The 27,446-nt window shown below is 44.1% G+C and overlaps 1 protein-coding gene across 1 annotated transcript; it reads left to right on the top strand.

Annotated features, from left to right (window-relative positions):
* The first annotated feature begins 6,604 nt into the window (after positions 1-6,604).
* On the top strand, positions 6,605-7,342 carry SF3B5 (splicing factor 3b subunit 5). Its single transcript, XM_050894220.1, has one exon. It carries the CDS (start codon positions 6,653-6,655, stop codon positions 6,911-6,913), a length of 261 nt encoding a protein of 86 aa, XP_050750177.1. The 5' UTR covers positions 6,605-6,652; the 3' UTR covers positions 6,914-7,342.
* Positions 7,343-27,446: the final 20,104 nt, after the last annotated feature.

Raw genomic sequence — 27,446 nt, 5'->3', positions numbered from 1 at the left:
GGTGCTTAGTTGCTGACTGGGGTTAAACCACGACACTTTTTTATTTTGAGGATCTGGTGAATTAAAGAATTTTCAGCTTGTGACAAAGAAGACATTCCCAAGAATGAAACCCGCAAGCAAGAAGACATTTATCTTGAGTTATCAAGAACTGTGCTTTGAACATATAAATTTCTCTATGGTGCTTGGTGTTGTGAAAAATTATGTTCTATCTCCCTTAAATGTAATAAACAACAATACTTTGATAAAGCTGAAAGTAAGATACATTGCATAGCCTTATTAGTGAAAGCTTTACTTTTATGGTAAATGCAAGAGGCTTATGTACATTTCTTATTTCAAATGAGGAAGTTCCCAACCCAAGTTGAGAAACAAGCGGTTAACTGACAGTTACTGGTTTGCCTTTTCCTAGAGATGCATGAAAGGAACAGTTATATTCTTCCTTCTGTAATGATGCTGATTTCCTAAATATCCATTGCTGCCCCCTCTCTCCTTTGCTGTCTGCCCCACGAGCAATCCACAGCCTGAAATTTCATAATGTGAATTAGTACAACACACTCCAAATAGACGAGTTGATGACTCCCTGATAACAGTGGCTCCATGCTTCTCCTGCTATTATTTTTTACTTCTATGAACTGACTTGCTGTGCATTAACAGATGAGTTTTGCCCTTGTTCAGAATACCGATGATGATAGATTTTTGTCGAGGTAAGGATGATGACACCAACATCCTCCATGCTTACTGCAGAGCGGGAGGTGAAATGATGAATGCTTGTGCATCTGTGTGTAGGGGGGAAGCTGGAGGGGGAAAAGGCTGGTTACAGATAGGCTTCCTTGTACAGAACATTTTTAAGTACCATTCTGAAGAAATCAGTATTTTTAAAACATGATACTTATGTGGCAGATAAAAAAAGAAACAGCTGCATTAAGCAGCTTGAAAAGTCAGACTTAAAAAAAGGAAAGTCACCTCCTCTGTCCTTACTCTTCCCTGCACATAGAAAGAAGACAGTGATATGATATACAGAGCTACTCAATGGTCAAATCAATTTCTTCTAATTTAAGCTCGTGTACATTTCTGATATCTTCTCTAGGGCCTATTTACAGATGTATCTTTCACCATCGCTACTTTTGTATACCTTATTGAACACAATTAATAGCTGTATTAGCTGCGACAGTTTATCTGGGGTGAACGAAGGAAAGACACCCAAAGAAAAGTGTGGGCAGAATACAGCTGCATCTTGGATAGTCCTGTAGTCTTCCCTAGTTTCGTTGCGTTTACTATCATTACCTCATTTTATTTCAAAATGCATGACAAGAACAAACCTTTCCCATTACAAAAATGTATATTGACACAAGCGATTGCAATTCACCTGGCAGACTATTATTAGCTCTATTTTTAGCCTGAAGCAGTAACTAATCACATAAGTGGAGGGGCTTTTATTTTCAAAGTGATGGCTTTGGAGTAGAGAACTTCCCTCTAAACAGCAAGTGAGAGCTGCCTCTCGCAACCCTCCGCTGTGCTCTCGGTAGAGCTGCTCCATCTTCTCCCTCTGCACCGCATTTCTCAGATCACCACATTATTTCAGAGTCTCCTCTGTAAGCACTGTGCTAGTGACCCCTACTGTGGCTCTACTTTTAGGGCGCTCCTACACCACGCTAGGAAATTCTCAATGGCATCTAAATTAAGCTAATTAAATTGTGGTGCACACCTAAGGCACATACCTGTTATTCAAACGTATACAGAAGTAGGAGTAGTGCGTCATGGTAATATTCACAAGAAAGCGATGGAGTGTGAAGCTACTAGACTGAATCTTTGTGCTCTATAAGCTGCTCCTAGGCAAGGGACCATTAGTGCAGGTCAGAGATCTAGTCAGTTTGATAGAGAAGGGTCTAACACAAGGTCGACTGACCTGTTCAGGACATTTACTTTTTCACTCTGCCATCATGCAACAATAGTGTACTATAGAATACATTATTTTAGAAATGCTTTAGGGAGTTTTAATAAAGCTTAGTGCATAACTGTTGCATATGATGCAACAAAACCAAAACAAAAATATCTTAAAAACTCTTAAATTGACATTAAAAAGAGTTGATTTTCAATCCAACATTTTATTTCCCAGAAGCTGCAAATCACTCAGTACAACAGCCTCCTGTCCCAAGTTTCGATACACCATAACATATCAAAGCCTAAGCATGGCACTGCCCAATACTACATGATACCTGTTCTGAACCTCAGGCCAAGATAATTTTTCTGCAGTGAATTTCTCCAGTTGCAGTCCGATTTAAAACGATATGATTCCCTTTTCCAGGTAGGAACATTGATACACAGCAGCTTGAAGTGTATGCTTTCAATGGTACGATACACAGTATTGTTTCTTTTCCTATTTTTTATTCCACATTCTTCTTATCTGACAGCTTTGGCAAAGAATCAGCCGCACAACCCTAAAAGAAGCTTTCAGATGTTTGAGTATTTACACACTATAAAATCAAAGCAATAGCAAAACGTAGTTTCTAGCAGTGGAAGAAAGTTTAAAACTTAACCATGCTTGCAGGGACTGTATTTCCTCCGTTTCAGAAGCAGCCCCAAAGGCTGCAGGCAGTTGCAGTGTGAAGGCATATTCTTACACTGGAGCAGAATCACAATTCTAACTGCAAGGAAAAGAAATCAGAGGAGCTTACGCAAAACAAGGTGGAGAAAGAGACTTGCTTATGAAATATGTTTTTCACAGGATCTCCGAGAAAAGCAGCGAAAAGATCTTCCACCTGTTACAGGGTCAAAATAAGGGCTTCCTGAGGCTGTTAATGTTCGTAGGCTATAACAGCATTTGAGAAACAGCATACATTACAAAAAGGCTTTCGCAGTGCATGTGATGATGCAGGAAATCCAAGAAAAAAAAAGACCATGCAATTAAAGAAAGGTAATTTTTGCGGCCTAAAACTACTAATGTGAGCTCTGCAAATAGTGATTTAAGAACCCTGTTACAGCAGAAGCAACGTATTTTTAAAGAAATGCATACTTTTAACAGCAAAAGGTCATTTCCCACATAAAGACATTAATTTCTTATCATTATTTAATTTCTAGCACCGTTCTTTCTAGGCTAATGCTATCTCAAACATTTTTTTTCCTCTGACATTGTATTTATAGGATAAATCAATATAGCAAAGAACAGAGGAATTTCTGAAAAAAAAATATGGCACACCTCTCCATTTTCTCATCTTTCTGGGTGTGTGTTGGATTTATCTATTAAAATCATTGCATCCCCTTGTTTGTGGGGTATTTATGTCTTCACTCTTCTACCCGAAGAGTCAGTAGGAAATTTAAAAACTCGGTTATATCTTGCAGTGGACAGCCACTGTCACTCTGTCTTTGTTGGTCCAGCGGCCTCCTCCTTCCTCCACGTTTTGGAGGAGCAACCAGCTACTCCCGTTTTATGGGAGACGAATTTATGCAGGTCCAACCCTGACATCCAGTGGCCACTGCGTTCATGACAGGCTCCCGGTGTCCCGGCCATTTGAAACTCAGCTTGAAGTGACACGGCTTTACTCTCCAAATAGATCATTTCAGCACTTAAGCCAACACATTTATGTGATTTCCATAAGTAAGCATCGGCTGTTTCAGACACTAATTATTTATCAACATGACTTCAGAGACCAAGACAAATATAAAATATTCTGATAATTATATTTAATGGTATTCAGTACAAAAACCTTGAAATATCCTAAAATGCTAAATTATTCAGGAATCCTAATCACAGAAGCATATTACCACTGAGTGGTAATTCTCTCTCTCTATATCTACGTCTGTGCACACATGCATACTTACATACATTCTCTCCCTCCCCCTAGTCACTTAGTATTCCTAAACTTGAAATGGAAGTGCCCAAGTGCAGGCATCCATTTTGCATGGACCCAAAAAGAAAAACAAGGCCCAACAACAGATTTTTTTTGTGTGGAAGAAGAAATGAAGATAACGTGAATATAATTCTTCAAAGCTAGCAACTGAAACTTTGTATTTTTCAAGTGAAACTTGAAGTTAGGTAATTACTTGTAAGTATTTGTTACTTGCCTGTTGGCTGGTAATTTTACTACCCATTTTTTCTTCGTAGTATTGGTAAGCTTGTCTGGTACTCTCAGAGGAGTTTTTGATCAAAGCCAATATAGAGTGAAGTTTTGGTACATATTTTCCCAGAGCTCTGGATGCCTGGATGCAGTGTTTTAATCTAGCCCACTATCAAGCTTGTGGAAAATTTCAGGTTTACACTTTCCTTTCAGGGCGTTTTTTTGAACTAGAACTCTAACACCTGTTTGGTTTAATGCAGCTATTACTCCTAGAGACTCCTGCAACAACTGCAAGAGGTGGATAAGCTTCTGGGCATCTTTTCTGTTCTGAAGACTGATTGAGTGTTTTAATCAATACATCTCCTGGCTTAGAGTTAGAAGACGGTAACTTCAAAACAGCTCTGAGATCAGCCCTACATGTCACTGTGTTGGCACTGATCATCTATCAAAAGTTAGCACCCATCGTGCTGTGCTGCTCTTTATAAAGATACCATTTAAAAAAGAAATGAAAGCTTTCCTACGTTCAGAATATATCTTTCTTTGTCTTTCTATATACCAGCATATATAGAAAGTCCTGAGGAGCTGTGTTTGTTTGTTTGTTTTTTCTCTCTTGGTCTCTCTGGAAGCAACCACAGAATGCAATTGCTGTATCCAGCTGGGTAAAACTGCTTCCTGCTAAGTAAGCCTTGATAGCAATGACTCAACAGATACTTGTAAAAATAATAATAATAAAAAATTATAGTCCTCATTTAGTACTTTGCACTAAGGGGTAAGGACACTTCAGGACATCGTTTTGACGTTGCTTTCTGTGGCCTTGGTTTTATAAGATGTTCACTTTTAAACAAGGGGCTTAGAATCATCTGGGTTTTCACAGAACATTTCTGTTGATTTCTTTTGACTGCAGGGCGTTTACAAGGACAGGAAGAAATAGCTCAGTGTGCTATTGGGAAATTTCTGGCAATGTGTCTTTCCTATTTTAAAACAAGTAATTAAAAACATTACTATCATATGAAAGCATGAATCATTTCATGCATTTTAAACTTAACATTATGTAAGCTCTTGAAGAGAGCTGGAGAAGAAAAACTACTTATTTGGTGGATGATAAATTTTATTTCAAGCTCCTGTTTGACCAAAGAAGATAGGCAATGCAATTTATAATTTCTGTGGGTTTTATATCTGCTTGTGAGTTTAACATTCACATAAAATACTACCTGCACTGTCAAAAAATCTTTTTCAATGGTAATACTTAATTTTGGCTTAAATTGTTTGACCCTGCTCAGCTGCAAAGCCTGTCTGGGGAAATGTAACTAAGAGCTCTGCCAAGCTTACAAAGGAACAGGGATGGGACCTACACTACTTTTCCTCAGCTGCATGTAACAGAACTAACCTTAGCAAACTACTTATTTTGCGAGGACCTGCAAATGGTGTGCACTTCTTTAGCCTTTCTTTATATGGACTTCTTGTACGAGAGCTACCACAGAGAGTGCTGCATTGCCCTCCAACTAAGCAAAGGGCTAACGAAAGGGAGTGTTTTGGGCTGCTCTTGGCACCTCCTGGCTGTTTTTCCGGTAGCTTTTTGTTTCTTCAGAGCCAGACTTCCTGCGGCACTTGTGTAGGAAGCACAACTGAGATGCCGTTTATACTGAGACAGTGTCAGGAGCTGGGATAAGCTGTGTCCTGGAGCATGAGCCTCAGGGTTCTGCTTTCGTGTCTTCTGAAGTCTCCTGGCAAATGGAGACTTTCTGATGTTGTTGCCCAGGACCCACTATCTCGGTATCTTGTAGCCAGATTTGATAGTGCATGCCCCTTTGATTCTCAGGTGAATTAAGCAGTAGCTACAATATCAAAGCCGTATCTTTGCTTTACAAATTAACTTGAGGCTTGAGGCTTGAATTTGAGGCTTGAGGCTCAGTTAAGCGTCAGGCTTGACTTGAGGCTCAGCCTTGTACCTGTCTTGAGAATACGAGATCCTGAAGTAGTCGCTGATCCTCAAGTACATGCTTTAAAATAACGATGTGTTACAGATGCCAGCCTGGTGTTGTAGCTGTCATTTGGCTTACGATTGCATTAGTCAATTAAAGTAATTAAACCAGTAGTAAATGATTTTATTACAGATCATATTAACATTTAATCATGCCAGGGCCCGCCCCGCAGCCCTCCTCGCCCCCCGGGCAGGGACTGCTGCGTTGGCAGCCGCCTCCGCGCCAAGTCCCCCCCCCCGCCGCAAAGGGGCCAGGCCGCAGAGCCCGGGTCGGGCCGGCACCCCCAGTGCCCGCCAGGGCCCGGCTCGCGGCGGGCCGGGCAGAAGACTACAACTCCCGTCATGCCCTTCCGGATGCGCATGCGCGCTCTGTCCCGCCAGCGGGCGCGCTCCCATCGTGCACCGCGGCAGGAAAGCACCGACCTCCTGGAAGGTTTTTTTTTTTATTTATTTGTTTCCATTCAAACCGGGCGGCGGAGCCGTAAGCAACCGGTGCCGGCCCAGTGGGGAAAACAGCTGCTGCGCCCGGCCGGAAAAGTTCCCTGGCGCGAAGGCACGTCACTTCCGCTCGCCATTTCGCGCAGCGCCTCCCCGCAGCGCCCGGGCCGCCGCAGCCGCCATGACGGACCGCTACACCATCCACAGCCAGCTGGAGCACCTGCAGTCCAAGTACATCGGGACGGGCCACGCCGACACCACCAAGTGGGAGTGGCTGGTGAACCAGCACCGGGACTCGTACTGCTCCTACATGGGCCACTTCGACCTGCTCAACTACTTCGCCATCGCCGAGAACGAGAGCAAGGCGCGCGTCCGCTTCAACCTCATGGAGAAGATGCTGCAGCCCTGCGGGCCGCCCGCCGACAAGCCCGACGAGTCCTAGCCCGCCCCGCCCGGGTCCCGGCCCCGGCCCCGGGGCGGTGTGCCGTAGGGGCGGGTTGGCCGGAGCGAGCGGCGGCAGCGCAGAGGCCGCTCCTCCGTGCGGGGCGCGGTGCCGGCCCACCTGGGCTCCGCTGGGGTCGCCTGCCTACCAGCCGAGACCGAGACCGGCACCGCTGGGCTGCCGTTACGCCCGCGGGAAGGTCCGAGGAGCTGCCCCAGTTAGCACGGAGAGCGTTGGCGTCTGCGGCCCTCCGTCCTCGTGGTCCCTCCGCTTTCGTGTGTTGTTCCCTCGAAGGACTCTGAGGGGGAGAAGTCGTGTAAAATACCTGCTTCCGGACAGCTTCGATTCTTTTAACTGTACAATCGTTCGGATTTTTTAAAATGGGAAATAATAAAACTTACTGGGCATTTCTCATGTTTCGCTTGCTAATCTGCTAATAAGAGCTCTTTGTTCTAAAAGGAGTGCTGATAACTCGCTGTTAAGCGTTTCCATACAACCATCCGAGGTGGAAGTCTCAGATACTTTACAGATAGCATTTTCCCAGCCAGGCTGACTGGTGCTTGCTTACCAAAACTGTGTTTTGAGGAGAGAGAGGAAGCTTGTTGACACTCAAAGGGTTTGATTTGTTGTTAGCATTTATTGTGTGGGGTGATTTGTGATACAGTGTAAGTCAATTGCTCTAGTGCTTTAAAACTCCAAAATGGCTTTTCTTTAGATACTATTTTCTTGCGTCATCTTCCTCATCAAACTCCATTTGAGTTTTCCAAACCTTGATTCTCTCTGATCCAGCTTAGTTTGTTTTTTTTTTTAATTCATGCTTTCTAGTTACCTAGTGATTACAATTTTTTCTACATGACACTAAACAAGTGTATTAATGTGGGGTTAGACACTTAATATGGAATAGGAACATAATGGTTGCTCACTACTGCTTTGAAGTAAAATGCCTTGGGGTGACAATCTTAGACTGCAAACTGAACTGATGTTCATTTTGATTTGTCACTTAAAATAGGCTTTCTATTCACTTGTCATAGTAAAATTCTGAGTTCTAATGAATGGGAAGACCTCAGAGTAAAACTTAGAGATATGTTGCTTGGAGAAATTAAGTGCTCTCGTTTCTGACATGGAGCTTTGTAACTGTGGGGTTTTTGTTTGTTTTTTTTATATTGGAGAGGAAAGTTCAGTGTTCTCTGGTCCGGTTAAGACTGTATGCAAGCATACCAATGATTAGCGATCTCAAAACTTCTGAGTGATAAACTTCTGACACTCTTTATTGAGTCTTATAAAAATAAGCTATTCATAATACTTACATATTACATAAAGTAAGAAAAAGTGTACAAGCTCCTGGGGCCATGTTCAAGTGAGTACATCCATCTTCTGAAGAATTCAAAGACAGCATTTTTCCAATATTGTTGCACATACTAAGATGAGGGCATGGGTGAAGTGGTCCTAAATAAATTTTACCTGCAATTTTTATGGGGAACTATTCATTTTCCAATAAATGAGGGGGATTTGTACAAAACTCCTGGTTTTCATTTTCCATGCAAGCTGGTGCAGGTAATTTGAAGAGCATCTGTTCCTCGCATACTGAGGGATGTGGCTGAAAGGTTTTCCTTAACTTCAGTTCAGGCAGGCAGTCATAGGCATGCAATGCAGTCTTGCAAAAATTGAGCAAAATTTATATCTAAATCAAGCAATTTTCCTGTTACTCTTAATAAAGTCTGTTTTATGACCAAATCTTAGAAACTTGCCTGTTCCCTACTCGAATAGGCAACATGCTTAGTGAAAAAGGGGGGCATGGGAGAGTCCCACGGGGAAAGCTGCTGTTCGTTTCTCTTGCCTTACGTACGCCATAGCGACTGTCCAGAGAGAAAAAAGAACAGAAGCATCCCTTACTTTATTGCATTGCCCCACGAGTAGTTCCGTAAGCTGTCTCGTCTGCTGGCAGCTGGCGTGTGCAGCAGACAGCAATACCGTGGTTAATTAATTCACTGGTGGCGAAGGAGCTTGAGCCTCAGCGCTGGGACTCGGGAACTGGAAGAGGTGGAGTGAGGATACGGATGCTTTTGTAATGGGTTGGAAACTGAATTTCCAATGTTTTGTGAAGACAAGTCTTGACTCTTCTTACGTGGAAGGAAAAACAGAAACTATGCAACTTAATCTGCTCTTGCATAAATTAGAACTTAGAAAACGTTTCAAGGAAGATTTCTTTGAATGTAAACTGCTAACAATTAGCTCTTTCTATGGATATTCTCAATACTCAATGCATTTTAAAATGTGAGCAACAAATACATGACACGTAAGTAAAGATGAATGCCCCCTTGCAGGCCAGCTCTTCATTATAAAGGCCAAACAGCCTTCAGGGACAAGTCAGAGTTACGTGGTGAGTGAACTTGCTGGTTCTGCTGGGTATACTCGCTTGAATCCCAGTTAAGCACGTGCCTCTGTTTTAGTGTGGTTGGAAAAGGTTTTTAGAGTGTCCGTACTAAGTAATGATTGTAAAACATTTCAAACACTTTCTTAAGAAACAGAGAAAACCAAAGGGAAGTTAGAATTCCTAAGAATTCAAGATAAACTTGGAGAGAATTGGGAGACACTGAAGACTGTGTTTCTGGACTACGGTATTTTTCCTAAATCCCAAAGCATTTTTAAAACCAATGAAGACAGTGAGCTCTTTTACATTTTAGTATTGGAAAGGGTAAAGCATCCTAAGAATGGAGTTAGTTACCTGTCCTACTGGGATGCATCTGTTTTTTCCCCTATCCTGATGGAAAGATGAAAGGTACTGTTTGTTTATAAATTGGCTTAATATTTGCATTATGTTCTTTTTACCTCCAAGCAGTATGGCTTTAACTGGGCTTCCCACTGTGACCTCTGGCTCACTTTCCTGAGTTTCTGTAGCTTAATTTCACATAGTGTGAAGTGTGAGAAATAGAAACTATTTCCAACATGATCTGCATTGTATTTGGTAAGAAGGAATTTCACTTTCTTTTGTTCTGCTAGTTAACATATCTTTGTAAATTATCTGTAGAGTAGAACATATATGCACTTTTAATTAAAAAAATCTAATAGATATTATATATAGTATTTAATGACTGTTTAGCTAAAAATATAATAGTGAAATGATGTTATGTAAGATTTATGAATACAGGAAGAAGTACAAGGATGGCAGGTGAAAGGAGAAAGGTTTGCTTCTGGTGCCTTAATTATAGATGATTCAAGAGAAGAAGAACCAAGCTTGACTCTTACAGAAAAAGCATGCAAAGCTTCATGCTAAGATGGTTTATTTTACTTATAAATAGGTTATACTTAATCCAGAAAATATTACCGTAGAAGTGCACTACCACCTTCATTTTTAATTATGTTTGTTACCATTCTCTTGCTAACGTGGGTGTCTTTTACACCAGGTAACATAAGTGTGAGATTTACTAATTATTTTATGAATTAAGAAATCTTGGCAGTTTACTCTATTTCTGTATTCCAGTTACTTTTCATTATAAGTGATTTTTTCTTTTTTTGCTACACCAGAGGGCAGCAAATGATGCTATTCAAGTGAACGCACAGACAACTAACAGAACTGCATGCTCTCTTGGGAAGTTCCTTTGAAAAAATAGATGGATACTCTAAAAAATTCCTAAAACTTTCCAATAGGCTTAGCTTTTTCCAACTTAGCTTTTTCCAACAGGATAGTTCTAAGGTTCAAAACATATATTATAGCTTTTATTCACCATGGGTGACTAGAGCAGTATGGGAGCCCTAGCACAATACCATAGCTGTATAGTTCTGAATACCTTCGTTTTTTTATTTTCTGATTTATCAGAATGATAGCAGTACATTAGTTAACATTTGCACAGTGAAACAGTTGCACTAGTGAGTTATGTTCTGCAAACTGTAAAACTTGGGCCACTTCTTTCACTTTAGTCATATTCAGCATAAAACTCAGTTGGTTTTAGGATCATTTGCATATATTAAACATTCATGGCTGATAACATTCATAGTCTGTTTTAGCATCAGGATTTTACTTCAGCACATCAGATAATTCCTTTTTAAAGCTGAGCTATGTTAAGCGTCACTGGTTTCCGAATCCTCATCAGAGCTCTGTTGGTTCTGTGCTCTTGCACCACTAATTCCATAGATTTTCTAAAGAAAAAAGAAAAAAGAAAAAAAAAAGCCAAAAGACCTATTTGGTTTCATAGTACACAAAGGGCGATTAAAGGTGCATTTACAACTTTTTTAGTTGTTTCTTGGTCGTTAAAATTTAACCATGCAATATTTCCTTTTAGTACTATTATTATAATACATTCATAAATCTATGCTCTTGTGACTCACTAAAAACGCACGCTTTCCACTGCGCTGAGGCTGGCTTTATTGCCCAAAAGAACTTAAATGCATTTAAAACTGATTAAACTGTGGCACATTTCAGTAAGTTAAACATCCTTGTTTGAAAATTCCATTAATGTTCCCTTATTCCTTGTCTATTTGCCATTGTCCTTCTATATTCGTCTTTTTGTTAATTTCAATCAGATTAGATTTGAAAAAAACCCGACAAATACAACACAGTACAGTATATTCTTTGGTGCCCTTTGAAACTGAGCCATCATTCTATGCTATCATGAAGAAATGTGTCAGGATACTGACATACCTGAATGGTTCTAACTGCTCTAAAAATACAACTAGAATAACATTTTTCTTTGGTTCAGAACTGTAACCTTTTGCTTTCTCATTTTCATGCCAGCTTGATAATTACTTTTTATTGCAGTAGCACACAAAATATGCTGGACTTTTTTTCCCCCCCTCATTAACACATACCAGAACAGTCTCTGCCACAAATAGTTCATAACTGGAATTTATTTTGAAACCCACCTCAAACAGCTGGAATAGTCCACCTCAGATATGTCTACTCGGACTCCTTGCTTTTTGTGAAAAAGAAATTTAGTCCAAAGAATTGATACTCTGATCATGGATGAATGACAGTTCAAACTTCACGTAACATAAAAAAAAAAATAAATCCATTTTGAGGTGATTCATGTGAAATTAGAATTTTTGAACAGGTAAATTGCAACAACATTTACTCGGGTTCAAGCGAGGCACGGTGGCCCCATGTTTTCTTCTGTGGCACAGCTGGCTTAGAAGCTCTTCACAGTCTGATGCCTGTTGGATAATGCTGATATGGGTGCTTGTGGGGCTACAATGTAAATCACATTGCTGAAATGGTGTTAAGATTAAACTTGCAAAGTTAGGATTTGTAAACATCCTACAAAGTCCCGAGGTTACATTTAATGTCTTGCTTCTCTCATCAGGTTTATAGCTTGACCACACACAGCACTGTCATAACTGAATGGTGAACTGCTATGGACAGACTGAGAACAACCAACTGGATGCAAAAATGGCTTTAAGTTGCTTTTGCTAAGGAAGAAAACCTAACATGTTTTATATTCTGAGCCAGAAGTTATTACAATCTGTGCAGAAACTATGGGATAATAACCTGCAGGCTGCTATGTAATTTGGTACACGCATAACTAAGCACACATGCATAAAGCCCGAAGAATCAGGCCGCTATAATTAAACATTGATCACAACGCACAACAGGGCAGACATCAGATGGCATAGGCAACCAGGTCTTGCATTTCCTCATGTTTAAGTAGAATGTAAGTATTGTTCTTTTCATATAACATTAAAAAATATGTATCTGCTTTCTAGTTTTTTAAAAGGGAAATTCATTCTAATATTTACCAGCGTAGCAATTTTACCATCATGTATCAGCAGCTATGCTTGATCCTCAAATTTTTAGTATGCGTCACATACTAAAAATTTATTATTTTGCTTACTGTCTGAGCTACAGAATTAATGGAGAAGCCAAAGGATATTTAGAGGAGGTGGCGTGTTTTTGTTAAATGTAGTTTTCCAAGAACAAGCAGTGAACTTCCAATGTCATGTTCAGGACATAGTTAAAATCAGTTAAATTTGAAGCATATTTCTTCATATACTACCTTTTCCAGTGATAGTGTGGACCCAATGTTTAAATATTCATTTTAACGTTATTATTCCGATAAAAGTTCCTGGAGGAACAAGAAACATTAGGAAAATGGTGACTTTAACAGTTACTGTCTTACTAACTGGAATGAAAAGTCATGGAAGAAAATAAAGCAACCTCTTTCACCCTGTGCCACTCCATGTTTGTGGGGGAAGATAAACTGAAGGGGACTTATAAGAAAGATGGGGACAGAGTTTTTAGTAGGGCCTGTAGCAATAGGACAAGGGGTAATGGTTTTAAACTAAAAGAGAGTAGATTCAGACTAGATTTAAGGAAGAAATTTTTTACAATGAGGGTGGTGAAACACTGGAACAGGTTGCCTAGAGAGGTGGTAGATGTCCCGTCCCTGGAAACGTTCAAGGCCAGGTTGGACGGGGCTCTGAGCAACCTGATCTAGTTGAAGATGTCCCTGCTCATTGCAGTGGAGTTGGACTAGGTGGCCTTTAAAGGTCCCTTCCAACCCAAACTATTCTATGAGTCTATGATTCTAATGTGAGTGGGGAAAAATCTGATCTATCAAAGCATTGTAGTCGGTACCTTTCAAGCTAAGCAAAATAAAAGAGTAGTTCATTTTGCTGTAGAAAGGATCAAAGCAGTTGCTAAGGTTATGGAGGTGCTCTCAATGTCTCTCTCATGTCTTCCCAGTGCAGGGCATGTGACAATGTTACTTTTTAACTGTAAAAAACACAGGCTTTCATGGATTGTTTTAAAGGACACAGCTGTCCTTCAACTGTCCTTCAGCTGTATCACTGCTAAGACAACATTGCATGTAAAACATTCAAGCCTTTAGCTGTTACTTCTCTGGTCTCCATTTTGAAGAACAACCATAGCATGAAACTCATCAAACAAGTTAAAAAAGATTGAGGATGTAAGTATATGTAGCACTCGCTCGTCCTTGCCTCTTACTTTTGCAAGAATAGTCTCCGCATTAGTAAGTGTCTGAAAGCTCTAATTCAATCTATGCAGTAACAAACCCCATGAGAACTAGAGGGAAACATATTTCTTTAGTATTCCTTTCATCTTTCTGGTATGTCTGTAGAGCAACAGTCTGGTGAAAACCAAACTAAGCTCTTTTCTGCTATCTTAGCATGATAGCGTGATTTCCTGACACACTCTTGTGATTGCAGATAGGGCTGATGGTTAGCCCTGGGCTGAGCTGAGGCTGGTGCAGGATTTTCTGAACTTTACAGCATTCGTATTTTATGTCCTATTTGGTATAAATAAACATTGAAAAAACAAATGTATGATGCTGATGAATGGAGAATAGTAAATGCTTGTGTTTTCTGTTTACTGCTGACAGGGTACTTACTACTAGTATAAATCACTTCCCACTTGGACATCTTGAGCGACATGCATGCAGATTCAGTACTTCGTATATTAAAAGGCTGAGGGTGCCTTTGGCATGAATAGACCACTGTTCATGTTGGTTTAAGAGATGAGCATAACGAGAACAGCTAAGCTCGCTGCTTCACCTGCAACTGCTCGACAGTGCCTTTGGGGCATCTTTCAAAGCGTGGGTTTGGACTCTGCAAGGTGTCGCTGGGTCAAACTTGGTTGAGCAGGGCCTCAAGGGGCTGTCCTGAGAGTGTGACAGACCCATCCACAGGCTGGGAAAGTGGCTTGCGCCCACACCAGAGCTTTGGGACTTTGCTAAGGAGCTGCAACAGGCCTTCATACAAGTGTTGTTTAAAAAGCTATATGCTGCTTTTCATTGCTTGTTAAAATGTTTTCCTTCTAAGACATTGGTTCTGAAGCAGCTGTTTGCAGACAAATCTGTGAGCAATTTAACTTGTTGCACTGCAGAGCTAACTGCAGCTGTCCTGGGATGACCCTGGGAAGCTGGAGTGAGCGAGTGCTTTGGCAGACAGCTCCCCCAATGCTCTGCTTTGTGATTTTATTTCCAGTATTTTGACTGCTTGTTTATGATGAGGCTTTAAGAGAAAGAGATGATCCATATGCTCATCAAGCGAGCCACAGAAAGCAACTAGGCCTCTGGGATCTCAGCAGGAGCATAGGATGACTGTCTTGGTGGAAAGTCAAGACTTGGGGCAGTGCAGGGCCACAGGCTGGCCCTATGAGGCTTTGCTCGCTTGCAGGCTGCGACTTACCAACCCGAGCAGGGCACTTGGATATTCGGTCTATTAGTCATCCAGACCTGGATCTTATCCAGCTTTTGCCATCTTAGCTGGAGCTTCCCATTGAATCACAGAGAGTGCTTCAAGTACTGAGCATCTCTCTGGATCAGGCCTTTAGTTGACTTCTCCTCTCTGCTGATGAAGTCTTGTACCCTGCTAGGTGCTTTGCAAGCAAGGGACAAGCCCCAATAGGGCCTGCAATGTATTCAGAAGAATGTATATGTGAAACCCAGTGGAAAAGAGGGTCCCCTAGGAAAGCTGATGGAATAAGGGCCAGGGATGTCTCTTTCCAGCTGCATGAACTTCATACTGAAATCTTGTGGCTGAGAGCTCCAGAACATGGGCCTTATCCTGCCAAGGGTATCACTCCAAACTGCTGTTTCCTTCTCAAATATGAAGCATGGTGCAGATGAGACAAGGAAAAGCCGAACTTAAAACTCTGCAAATGAATTGAAGCATCACTCCCCAACACATGCACCTCACCAGTGAGACTGCCAGCAGCGGCAGAGAGAAAGTGGGCTGGAGTCAGCGATGTATGAGGACTGTGTTAAGGACTGTCTTTTGGACATCATGTATGTTTACTAGGAAATGAGGAGGTGAGGGGCAGTAGGGTTGAGGGATTACAGTGCTTAATAATTCTTAGAGGAAGAGATTTCATCCCTCATGCTGCCCTTACGGCAGTTAGCTATAAGCCTTTTGCTGAAAGCTTATCTCCCCCCATCACTTCTCCAAGGACACTACCAGAAAAGTTAACGTCATGAACCAGGAACATACCATTTTTCTTGGCAAAGCTGAGCAGAGAACTTCAGGCCTTTTCTACACAAAGAAAGTAAGGGAGGATGTGAATGCAAAGTAAAATGGTTGTTCCTGGCTATCACTCTGTGGGGATGCTCTTTTCCTGCAATAAAGGTATCTTAAACTGAAGATAAGGACTCAGGAACAAGTTACTTGCAGTAAATTAACTGTGAGGACACATCAGCTGCTCTGTAGCTAGTGCCCATTGCACGTCCTTCCTTTAGTGTCAAATACGAGGTCTTCTGCCTCTTTTCTTGGAGGCACTTTCCTTGCATCACTGGGGCACTGCAGGAAAAAAAAAACGGCAGAAAAAAACCCCTCAGGCAGCTGCCACAAAGTAGTTAACTACAGTGTGCTGCAAGTTCAAATGCTGATTTCCCTTGCCGTAACTCACATGTCTTTGGTGTGAGTCATATAGGAAACCAACTGCGGTAATTCAGGATAAGTCTCTCATGCTGAAGGGTAAGAGTGCCTCGGCAGACCAGGGAGCAAAGGGTTGCAGAGAATTTACCAGGGCCCTGTGACTGGGTCCCAAAGACATAGGGGATGGCAGCCAAGACAGCAGGGCAATCCTTGCTTACAGGCATCTCCCATTTCTCCCCAGTGGGCAGATGAGAAGATGGTTCAAGGGACCAAGGGTTACACACCCACAAAATAATGCTTCCCTTCATGTATGTCACAGCTTCATCGGGTTGTTTTTGGGGGTGTTCAGCGGGTCATGTAAAGAGTTTTTATTAGAAAAGCAATAGCCGCCAGTCACAACCAGAATGTGCTGGTTTTGTTGTTTGCCAGGCGAGGTGGATCTGTGGGCTGCCTTTGCCTCTGCAGGATGAGGCAGGGGTGCCATGGGGCATTGCCGAGGGCACACACACCCTTGCTGCACCCACATGCCCCACCAGCACTCAGCTTACCCCACCAAGCTGCAGGCACCCACCTGAGGCACCTGAAAGTCAGTGGTCGACCCTGTAAATCTTTGTAATTGCTGGGAAGGGATTCAACACCTCAGAGGGCAGCTACAGACTTTGGTGGCTTGTTCCTTTTCCCTGCCAGTCGAGCCCTCCCTGACTTGCCTCCTGCTGAGCTACCATGGGGTGCGTAGGGTGAATCGAAGGAGTAACTGGGTTTTCTCCAGTTTTCTGCTTGGTTTGGAGACTATCCTCATGTAATCCTGTGGCTCTGTTTGCAGGGGTTTTTTTGTTACCTGCCAGGGTTTCATCACAGATAGTCACATCCTGTCCGTGTTAGTGCACAGGGGGATTAAAGAAAAGGGACTGATGCTGCTGCAGTAACGGAGACAGCATTGCGGCTGAATGCCCAGGGAGCGGAGCCAAAGTGCCACTGTTTCCCCCCAAACTGGGGAACTAATGAATTCCAGGTCTCTCTCTGACCTCCTTCACGTTTCACTTTTATTCACTGCGTCCCTGATGTCAGCAGGACTCAGAGCAAGAGGTCAGCACTGAGCTTGACTGTTGGCCTTGGTGTAGCCTCAGTGCAGACCACTGCATCCCCCTCCTTACTCAGTCTTCTGTCTGTCCTTTCCATCCCATTTTTCCCCTGTAAGCAGCCAGTTACACTGTGACACACCACCCACAGCAACAGCACTATTTTGCTACTGCTTGACATCCCAGCCACGCAACACTTCTTCCTGGTGCTGATACCTTAGTTTCCTTCTTTTAATGATGTTTAAGGAGAAAAAAAAAATCTTACTTTGGCAAAGCCCATTAGCCTATGAATAATTGCTCTACTTTGGGCTGTCAGTGAGCATCTGACTTGTGTCAGCTGCCCAGTGGAATATTTTGGGGAAGACTGCAGCTCCAAATTAATTCTGTATATACAGAGTTTGAGATACAAATCCGGACTGGAGACCTTCAAGAAATGAATTCTCCCCCACAGTCACTGTGGCTAGAGTAAACAGCAAAATGCCATCTATGGCGTTTATAAAAGCAGTCTAGATGGGGAGCAGTAACTCTGAGCAGCTTTTCTGTGGTGCCAGGGTCTGTCCCATTCTAGGCGGTGTTAAACCCACATGCCCCCATTGCAAGGTCGACCACCGGCATCATGTGCTGCAGCCTGTAGTCACCTGCTGATGCACTGCATCCCACCGGAACCTGCCTCTCTCGCCGCACCGGGCAGCTGGTGGCTGCCTCACCAGCGGGAAGCACGGCTGCAAGGGGAGGAAGGCCAGGCGCTTCGCCAGATGTGGGTGCCCATGCTGGGATGCAAAGGACTGGCTTCTTTTGGGAGACTTAGCTGGATGAATGGTGTACAGCTCTAATTGCTTTTTGTGCTGGTGGTGCCCCTGGAGATCATCCCAAATCCTGCAGTCAGGCCCCTGGGAGCACAGTTTGTTCTCCATACCAGGCTCGGTATCTATAGCATCATGCAGCATCTACTTGCACGTAAACCAGTCCCGCAGGGCTGTGTCATTTCCTGGACCACAGGAGCATCCTTCAGCTCCCCGCAGCACCCTGACTTGTTTGCTCACATCTTCTGGCTTCTCCAACAAGGGAAGCGCAGTTTGAGAGAGTCACCTCCTTCCCCACGCACTGCTGGTAGGTGGGATGCAGCACGGGAAAGGTGGCCTGTTTCTGGGGATCAGTCAGAAGGTATCAATGGGGAAATGACTGAAGCTGATTAGCTGGAAGGAAATTTTTTACCTCAACATGGATTTTCTGGGGCAGGGAGAGGGAGCACTATGAGAAGGAGAGGAGTGGTGAGGACAAGGCCCTTTTTAGCCCTGGGCACCAGGCAGTGCAGACAGCAGTCCGTATGGTGTAATGGAGGACAGGCTGCATGGTCCAGCCTCAGTGTCCCATGGGGTGGCTGGATCCAGCCTTTCTCCTACCTTGCAAAAACCACACACAAATTGCTCTTTAAAACTGTCTAGGTTTTATTATTTTCCCTCTCATGGCATAGTAACAGAGAGCCTCAAGGCTTTTAGGAGCAGCAGTGGTAAAAAAATCTCATGATGAGCTGACACTCCATGTGTGTATGTGCATGTGTATTATACACAGACTGGGCCAGCAGTTGGATAATGTATTTTTAAGTGCTACTCCTTCCAAGTATCATCTTGGCACACTCCAGATATCTATCTTTCACTTTCAAACCAAAGGAAGACTGATTCATCTTGAAAATCTGTCTTCTAGACACTATGAAGTTGCGGCTTATGAAAACACACTCTTCCCAAGGATGCTGCTTTGTTTATCATTTCACATTGCAGATGTTGTGGATGTGCAAAGCCTACAAACAAACCCCTCACCTTCTTGTAAGAACACTGCAACCACTTGTCAGATGTGCCAGCAACAAGTATGTGCCAGAAAAATACTCAAAAAGGACAGGAATCTGCACCACAAACAATGCAAGAGCTCGAGCACTCTGAAGCAACAGCAGCTCTTGTCCTTCTGTTTTTACCCTGCTTTTCAAACTAGTTGATTTAACATAATGAGATTGTTGTACCTACTGGGAAGGCCACTCACCGTTGTGATTTCTCCTTTGTTGCCGTGTGTACCTGGAGGAGGGCTCTGTAACACCTACGTCTGCTTATTTTCAGCTTCAAATCCCTCCTCAAAAATTTTTTTAGTTGTAGTACTTCCAAAAGACTTGACAGTGGTTAGATCCTGAGTGAGGTGGCCACCTCTTGGGCTGTCTCCCTGTTTCTTCATGCTCTTCTACATCTTTCTAGAGTCATCTCGTGCCCCAGCCTGTGGTTAGACCTCTGGTGGTTATGGAGCTGGTTTTGGTTTGTGTGTGCTCACTGCCATGACTGAGAAGAGAGAGAAAACTGCTTAAATAGCAAGATTAAGTTATTTGGGTAGTTGGTTAGATGGGCTTTGAGCTATTGGTTCAACAGCGTTATCTGTGTGTCTTTCCTCATTCAAACAGTCCCTGCTTCGTACCACCCAGTTGCTCAGGAACTCATTTACTGGCGGGTGTCGTGGTTTAACCCCAGTCGGCAACTAAGCACCACACAGCTGCTCGCTCGCTCCCCCCACCCAGTGGGATGGGGGAGACAATCGAAAAAAACTTGTGGGTTGAGATAAAGACAGTTTAATAGGACAGAAAGGAAGAAAATAATAATAATGATAATAATAATTTAAAAATGACAATAATAATAAAAGAATTAGAATATACAAAACAAGTGATTCACAATGCAATTGCTCACCACTCGCTGACCAATGCCTGGTTAGTTCCCGAGCAGCGATCTGCCCTTCCTGGCCAACTCCCCCCAGTTTATATACTGAGCATGATGTCATATGGTATGGAATATCCCTTTGGCCAGTTTGGGTCAGCTGTCCTGGCTGTGTCCCTCCCAACTTCTTGTGTCCCTCCAGCTGGCTGGGCATGAGAAGCTGAAAAGTCCTTGACTTAGTATAAACACTACTTAGCAACAACAAAAACCATCAGTGTGTTATCAACATTATTCTCACACTAAATCCAAACCATAACACTATACCAGCTACTAGGGAGAAAATTAACTCTATCCCAGCCGAAACCAGGACAGCAGGGCAGGATTTAATGCACAGAGGTGTGACAAGCTGGGCTGCCACCAGTTGCAGTGGCATTACCAAGTGAGTTGTGAAACCATGGCAGCTGGAAGCCCTGGTCCCCACTGCCGGAGCAGGGTGACAGCCCCCACACAGGGGGACTGGACGCACACACAGAGGGGGCTGCTACAGCCGCTGGCCTGCCAGCGCCCACCCTGCCAGCAGTGAGGCCCAGGCCAGACCCCAGGCATCTCCTGAGCTGCTCGTTCCTGCACATCTGCTGGCTTCTGCTACGCTCTGAATGGGTGGCACAAAACTGTCACCCCAGTCCCTCTCTCCCCTCTCCAGCGGGTTGCAGGAGGGTTCACCCCGGCGGCCCTTGACCTTCTCCTGGTACCTCCTGGTGCCTCCTGGCTGCCGGCATGCCCTGGGAAGGGGAAGCTGTGGCCAGAGGAAGAGGCAGCCAGGGCTCCCTGTCTGCAGAACGGGTGTAGACTGGTCCAGGTACAGCAGCCTAGGCTGGCCCAGGTGACAGAAGGAGGTGTGGGGAGAAGCGCAAGAGAGGAGAGGCCCAGGCTGATGGTCCAGGTCGAGATGTTCAGCCGCCTGTTGGAGCACTCCATCCTGCTGCCCGTATCTCTGTGCCATCCATACCTGGTGCTCTGGTTTGGCCTCCACGCTTCAATTATCTACGTCTTTGGTGAACAGCATCTAAGGAAGGAAGTCAGTGACGCAGACTTTGCTGACAAGCTGGGGACCCCCATGTCAGCAATATCTGCTGGTCTCTGCACCTGCTCCTGTGTGCAGAAAAGAGAAGAAGTGGTTGACCATGAGCAACACAAAACTTCAGGGCTCTGGGGTGTTGCCTGGGGAGAATCCCCTGTCCTCAGAGAAACTTTAACATTTCAATGTGTATTTTTGTTCACTTCAACGAAGTGAAAAAACAAAACACCGAAAGGTTTTGTGCAACAAGATATTCCAAACTGTTTTGGTTAGGGATAGTTGAAACCTAAAGTTTATTTTATAGTATGACAGTTTACACCAAGTGAAGAAAATGGAATCCAACATAAACCCACTTGAAATAAAACACTACGGTGCCTTTTAAAACTATTTTGTTGACACTTTGATGAAGATCAGTGCATTCTCCTGAAATATTTCAAGTGTAGTTAAGGCATTTTTCTACTTAAATACTATTGTCTTGAAAACTTTTTCCCGTTTTTACTCGACCTAGAGCGCTGTCTCTTCCTGCAATGTAGCCATTCACCAGAAGGTGGAGCTTAAAGTCTTGCAAGTGAACGAGAAGAAAGAATTTTTACAAAGTCCTTTGGATTTGAGGGCTTGAAATGTGTCTTCTCTCCTCCCTGTTTTGTGGAGGAAATCCTTCTGGATCAGCATGACAGGTCCCCAGGCCATAAAACCTCAGACTCGGGAGTCTTAATGGTCCCAGCCTGTCTAGTCCCAGCACAAGCTAATTAAGCCAAGATATCATCACCTAAGACACATCAAAGTCCAGAATCTTTGTACCAAGAGCGAGAATCGTGCCCCTGGAGATGCTACTGACTTTCGTCGAGATTACTGGGAAACTAATGAATGGGAGAGAAGGAGCATTCACCTGATGTTTCTGCCCCAGTCCCAGCAGGCACCGAGCGCAGTCCCTGCGTACCTGCAGGCCAGAAGCTGGTCAGCTTGATTCCTGCGTGGTGGGTCGCAACGCTGTGCTCTGTGCACCTCTTGGCAATCTTGGTCTCACACAAGCTCCCAAGAAAGCTCTCTCTGGCACACAAACCACTGCTGTCTTGCAGTGGAGAGTGCTTCTGTAACAAGGTGTTAACTCGTCAACTGCAATCATTACGCCGGAGTAGCAGGAAACATTTTGGATAGCATGGACCCAAACCTCACAGTGCCTCAGGGTCAAGTGTCTCAGATATTGAACCCAAATGAATTCTCTGTGAGGCTGTGACAGAGCAGCAGGGGTGGATGAGGGTGTCTGCAGTCACCCGTGCTACTAGAATGCTGCACAGCAATGGGCTGCATCAGAAGGAGTTTTCTCAGTGCTTTCTACTTAGATACACAAAGTTGCTTAAGTCCACTCTGGGTCATGCGAGGTCATGTTTGGGTAGATAACTGGAAGCTGGTTAGCTTTGGCTAGCTGCTTTATGGATGTGCTTAGGACTAAGACTTCATATTGAACAGTACTTGGCTAAAACCATAGCATGTCCTGCAGCTTTCCTCAGCTGCAGTTTGGGAGGAGGGATAGCTGCCTTACCCGCGCAATGCAGGGGGTGTTTGACTCAGAACAGCCCTTGTTCATGGGCCTCTTCTATGGGCCGGAAAGATGCAGTTTGGGTTCAGATACCTTTGGCGCAAGTTCATTTAGATCCTTTTCCTGGAGGATGTGGGTGGGATGAGGTGCTGACACCTCCCCTGCGTGTGAACTTCCTACTGAAATTGGGTGACCAGAGCAGCTGCTCTCCATAGTGGCAATTCACATCACAGCCACAGAAATGTCTGTTTTGGGTCACACTGAGGTTTCACCTAGATCCATGGCCTGTCTTTGGCAATTGGCAAAGGCTGATGCCTAGGGAAGAGGATAAGAATAGAGCAAATATATAGTGATTGTTCCCTACGGTACTTGTCTGACCAGCAGTGATTTCCAGCTCAGGGATTCACTGAACTAGAGGTGGTACCTCTATATTCGATAGCCCTCTTAAAGACTTTGAGCAGTTCTAGTGGGCAGTTTTCTTAGCTCCTGTTTGTCCTATAGCTAATTTCCCACCCCCTCAATTTAGAGACATTTTGAAAATTGTTTTGTTCTAATGGACCCATTGGAAATCACTTCCGTGTTGAATGCAACAGATTCCTTTGGTTAGCCATCTGGGTGCTGGCAACACTGATCAGTGAAGATCCAGTTCTTTCAGTTTTACACCATTCATCAACCATTTGCTCAAGACAGCAAAACTCAAGAGGGGTGGCCAAAAAATCAACCTATTGAATGACAATGAGTGGTTCAGTGTCCTCTCATGAAAAAAAAAAAGAGAAATAATTTTTTGCATATATTTCAAAACAACAGTCTTATCTCCATTTCAATTAGTGTGTGGTTTATTACCAGCGAAGGAAAGCCCACTGCCTATTCAAAACACTCCTCTCTTTTGCATCCTGAAAAGCAATCAATAGACTCATAGCAATATTGGCACTTAGCAGAAGTTAACTGCAACGAAGAGTGATGTTAACATGGCAAACCCACTTGCTCAGGAAGTTCTTGAGACAAATCTGAAATGCAGTATTCCTGTCTGGCAGCAGAGAACAAATGAAGCATTTTTCTTAGCTCTCAAAAATGCCAGCATTCTCATGGGGAAAACTGGTTTCTGAAAGAATTTGCATCAAAATTATCTTTGTACCCACTTCCCTAGAAAAGAGTTGATTGTCCTTTATTTTCATAACCTCTGTGCCAAGTATCCCAAGTATGAGGAAATGTTGAGTTCTGCATCTTACTTGCAGCAGCAGTTTCCCTTCAGGCAGTCTCTTCTCCTGCCAGAAAATTGATGCCAGTTCCCCTTGCAGTACTGTTTGGATGGGGCACTGCCATCCAGTGCAGCCCTGACTCTGAGGTGTGGCAGCTACAGACCTTGTTAATTCTGGTGCTGCCAGAGCTGAATGGAGGCTGAGGTCTTGTTCTTCTGGCTGTTATACAGCGGGAGAAAAGAGATGAACCCTGTCAAGAAGTGCCTACAGGCAGAAAAAGGAAAGACATACAACAGCCAGGCAACAGAGACTGCTGAGAAATGACCATGATGTGGTGAGAGTTTTTCAAAGGTGGGTGCCTGCAGAGGTAATCTAGATTACTTGGAAGTATAAATGTGAAGGGAATTAGTTAAGTCTCATCTCCATCTATCTGCAGGGATGTTCTCATTCAAAGTGAAGATGAGTTGATTGATGTTATTAAGCCAGTTTCACTTCACAATTTTCATGAATTCCGGTGAATTTCTCTGAGTGTCCCAATGTGGACAGGCCATGGTACAACTCCATTTTCCAAGCTGGGGCTAGAGGAAGGAAGGACGGAAGGAAGAGGAGTCATTCTGCTTAGACAGGGTCAGAAACGAGAGAGCTGAGTGCTTTGTTAAAGAGATGAGGCTTGAGCAGATACCAGCCCTTCTCAGCAATTTGTCACATGCAGAAGGTCTATACGGGAGAAAGCAAGGCAATGTCAAAGGCTGAAGGATGATAGAGGCTGAGACTGGTCACCTAGGGAAGGTCTGAAAGGTGAAAAGAGAAGCTAGTATTTGATGAGGTGGAGCCAGTGGGTGCTAGGAAGCAAGAGGGCAAAAACAGAGTTAAGAAAGTGATTGAGAGAGTAGTACTCTGAAGGGAGTGGGTGCAAAAGCAGACAAAACTGGAAAGGAGGAGGGCTGTGAAATGATGCGAGAAGAAATGACAGATTTTAGAGAGACGGTGGAAGATGAAGCAAACTGAGACATAGAAACAGTCGTATCCAGAGGAGGGAGCAAGTGAAAGATGATATCCAGGAAAAAGACTGAGTGGACTTAGTGAAAGCTGGTATTGACCTGTCAGATGCAGAAAGCAGTACTAAAGCAGATACCATCATTGCAGTCAAACAGACCAACGAGGGAGCAGTCCACAGCAAAGGCGAGATCTATTTCAGGGAGTTTTAAACAGACCACAGCTGCAGGGCAAATCAAGGGAAAAGAGCAAAGATGCCAGGTAATCAAATAGGCATCAGTGTGGAGGTGAGAGTTGGCGAGGGCGTGGTTGGAAGGTAAAGATGTAAGGGAAAGTCAAAGTCCAAGGGAGGTCATCAAAGAGCTATCATGGGACAGCAATGCCAGGATGGGGCAGGAAGAAGAGTTGGATGAAGCGGTGATGATGGGAAGAGGGTGAGTAAGAGAAGGGAGGTGCTGGATTTAGTAATAATGAGAAGAAAAGCCCAGCAGCTTCCCTCCACTTCCCTCTCCCCGGAGTAGAGGACTGGACCTGGTTGCTAAGAAAGGTGTGGGAGAGAAAAGGAAGGAGTTAGAGGACCATAAGTTTGGAGAAATGGTGACATGCCATCTGAGGATGAGGGATGAAAGGTAAAAAGGGAGGAAATGGGACTAGGCAAAGGAAAACTGAGGGAGGACAAAGCAACAGTGCTGAAGAGGACAGGGAGGCAGGTGCAGTTGGAGAAGACCTTTTGAAAATGCTAGTTGGACTCCAGGTAGCTTGCAGTTCCTAACAGAAAGGGAGGGAAGCACAGGTCCCTCAGACCCAGAGGTGCCTCCTGCAGCCACAGCGCACTCAAGCCATTCCTGGCTCCTCTCTGCCAGGCTGAGCTCCAGCTCCCTTTGTGGCACCTGGATCCCGACAGACCTTAATCCCCACTCCCAGACCAGGTGTCTCAAATAAAAGTACCTTGTCCCTGAAGCAGAGAAAGAATTTCATCAATGCAAAGCTGAGGGATAAAACACCCTGAATGACACAAATACCGCAGGAGATCTTTGCCAGGGTGGCCCTATGCTGTGTTTCCAAACTGGTGCTCCAAGTATGCAGAGCCATCATGCACTGGAAAAATCTTTCTCCTAAGGCAGCAGCAGCAGAGCTGTGCCCCTCGCTGCTTGGGGTCTCATGTTCAGCGAAGCAACCCCCTTGTTCCCGGGTTGCAGGCAGAGCTGGAGCGTGTCGGCAGCGTCCTCCAGTCCCATCCGGCAGCCCCAGCTGTGCCTGGGGTGCACGCTGCCCTCCGAGCTGCCCCCCGTGAGATCAGCCAGGCCGTGCAGTGCCACTCTGAGGCAATTCGTCTGAGCCTACAGGTCCAATGGAGATGGTAACTGCACGTTCAGGGAAACCTTCTTCGGGCAACGAGTCCTAAGAGCCAAATAGCAGCAGCGCCTGCTGCCGAGCACTGTAGCAGAAATACCCTGCTCTTGTAGGGTGGCAGCCAGGGCTTGGGGTGGGGATCTGGCCTTCCTCATGGCCCTGGTGACAGGAAGACCATTCATGAAGAAATCAGGCACAACCCTTCAATGTTTTGGGGGTCGGCTTGTGCAACAGCAGTATTGTTTCCAGTCTCCAGGCTGACATGAAGATTTAGGCAACCGGGCTGCTTGGCAGGAGGGCTCTTTCTGAAGAGGAAGGGGAAGCGCAAACATCTCAGTGCTGCAGGAGACTTGCTTGAAGCCTGTGAGGAACCAGAGGGGCTCCGGCTAATTCGTGTATGCAAAATGGTGGGAGGGAGGAGGCCTTGGCCAGGATCCCCCTTTAAAGCTGGCGTTAAATAGCCTGTGCTGTGCGTGGGTCGGAGTGTCTAATAGGTCTGAGTGATACTTTGTTTTCATGTTCATCATATAGCATGTCGTAAAGCTCTTCAGGAAACCTTGACTTGAAAATATATCTAACATCGATTTTTTTTGGGGGGGGTGCGGATTGTATTTTTGGGAAGATCTCTTGACCTCAGAAAAGTTCATTTGTTCTTCTTGTCTAATTAATGAAAAGTCATGTCTGGTCAGGACTTTTTCAATTATCTGTTTAAGATCTGCGACCACAAATAACTCCAAATATTTTAGGTCTTTGTGAATCACCCTAAAGGTTGAAAATCTTTTATCTTTCTTCCAAATGTCAGTAGATACACCCACAGTTAATTCCAGGTATTAAATACCACAGGTTCAAAGTCTCCTAAATCTGCAGATTTGGGGTACTGTTACTGAGGGATAACGTGACTTCAGCGATGTGACTGGCAGCAAATTCATGGGGTCATGCTGTGTAGCAACTGGAAGAATTAGTCTTGACTGGTGAGATGCCTCTCTCCCTTGTAGCTGACAAAATCAAACACTAGTTTGAAATTCATTGCACTGGGTGCCTGCCAGAAAATGCAGTGCAATGCAGTTTATTTGAATTCCAAGTGTTCTGAGCAGGGCTGAAGATGGAGTAAACAATATCCCTAAAAAAAACATTGTGAGAGCAAAGCAGTTGCAGTCATTAAGGAAAAAGTAACCCCAAGCCATTGATCAATCTTAGTTTTTTTCTTGCCAAATAGAGACATAACAATAGCCTGCTCTTTTAACAGAAGGACCTTAGAGAAGGAATATGCTCTAGTG

The sequence above is a fragment of the Gymnogyps californianus genome, chromosome 3 (genome assembly GCF_018139145.2).
Source record: "Gymnogyps californianus isolate 813 chromosome 3, ASM1813914v2, whole genome shotgun sequence".
Classification (NCBI taxonomy): domain Eukaryota; kingdom Metazoa; phylum Chordata; class Aves; order Accipitriformes; family Cathartidae; genus Gymnogyps; species Gymnogyps californianus.
This window is presented reverse-complemented; position numbering and strand designations above follow the sequence as displayed.

What these genes read in the sequence shown, in the direction of transcription:
- SF3B5 (XM_050894220.1), top strand. Translation starts at nt 6,653, where the DNA reads ATGACGGACCGCTACACCATCCACAGCCAGCTGGAGCACCTGCAGTCC.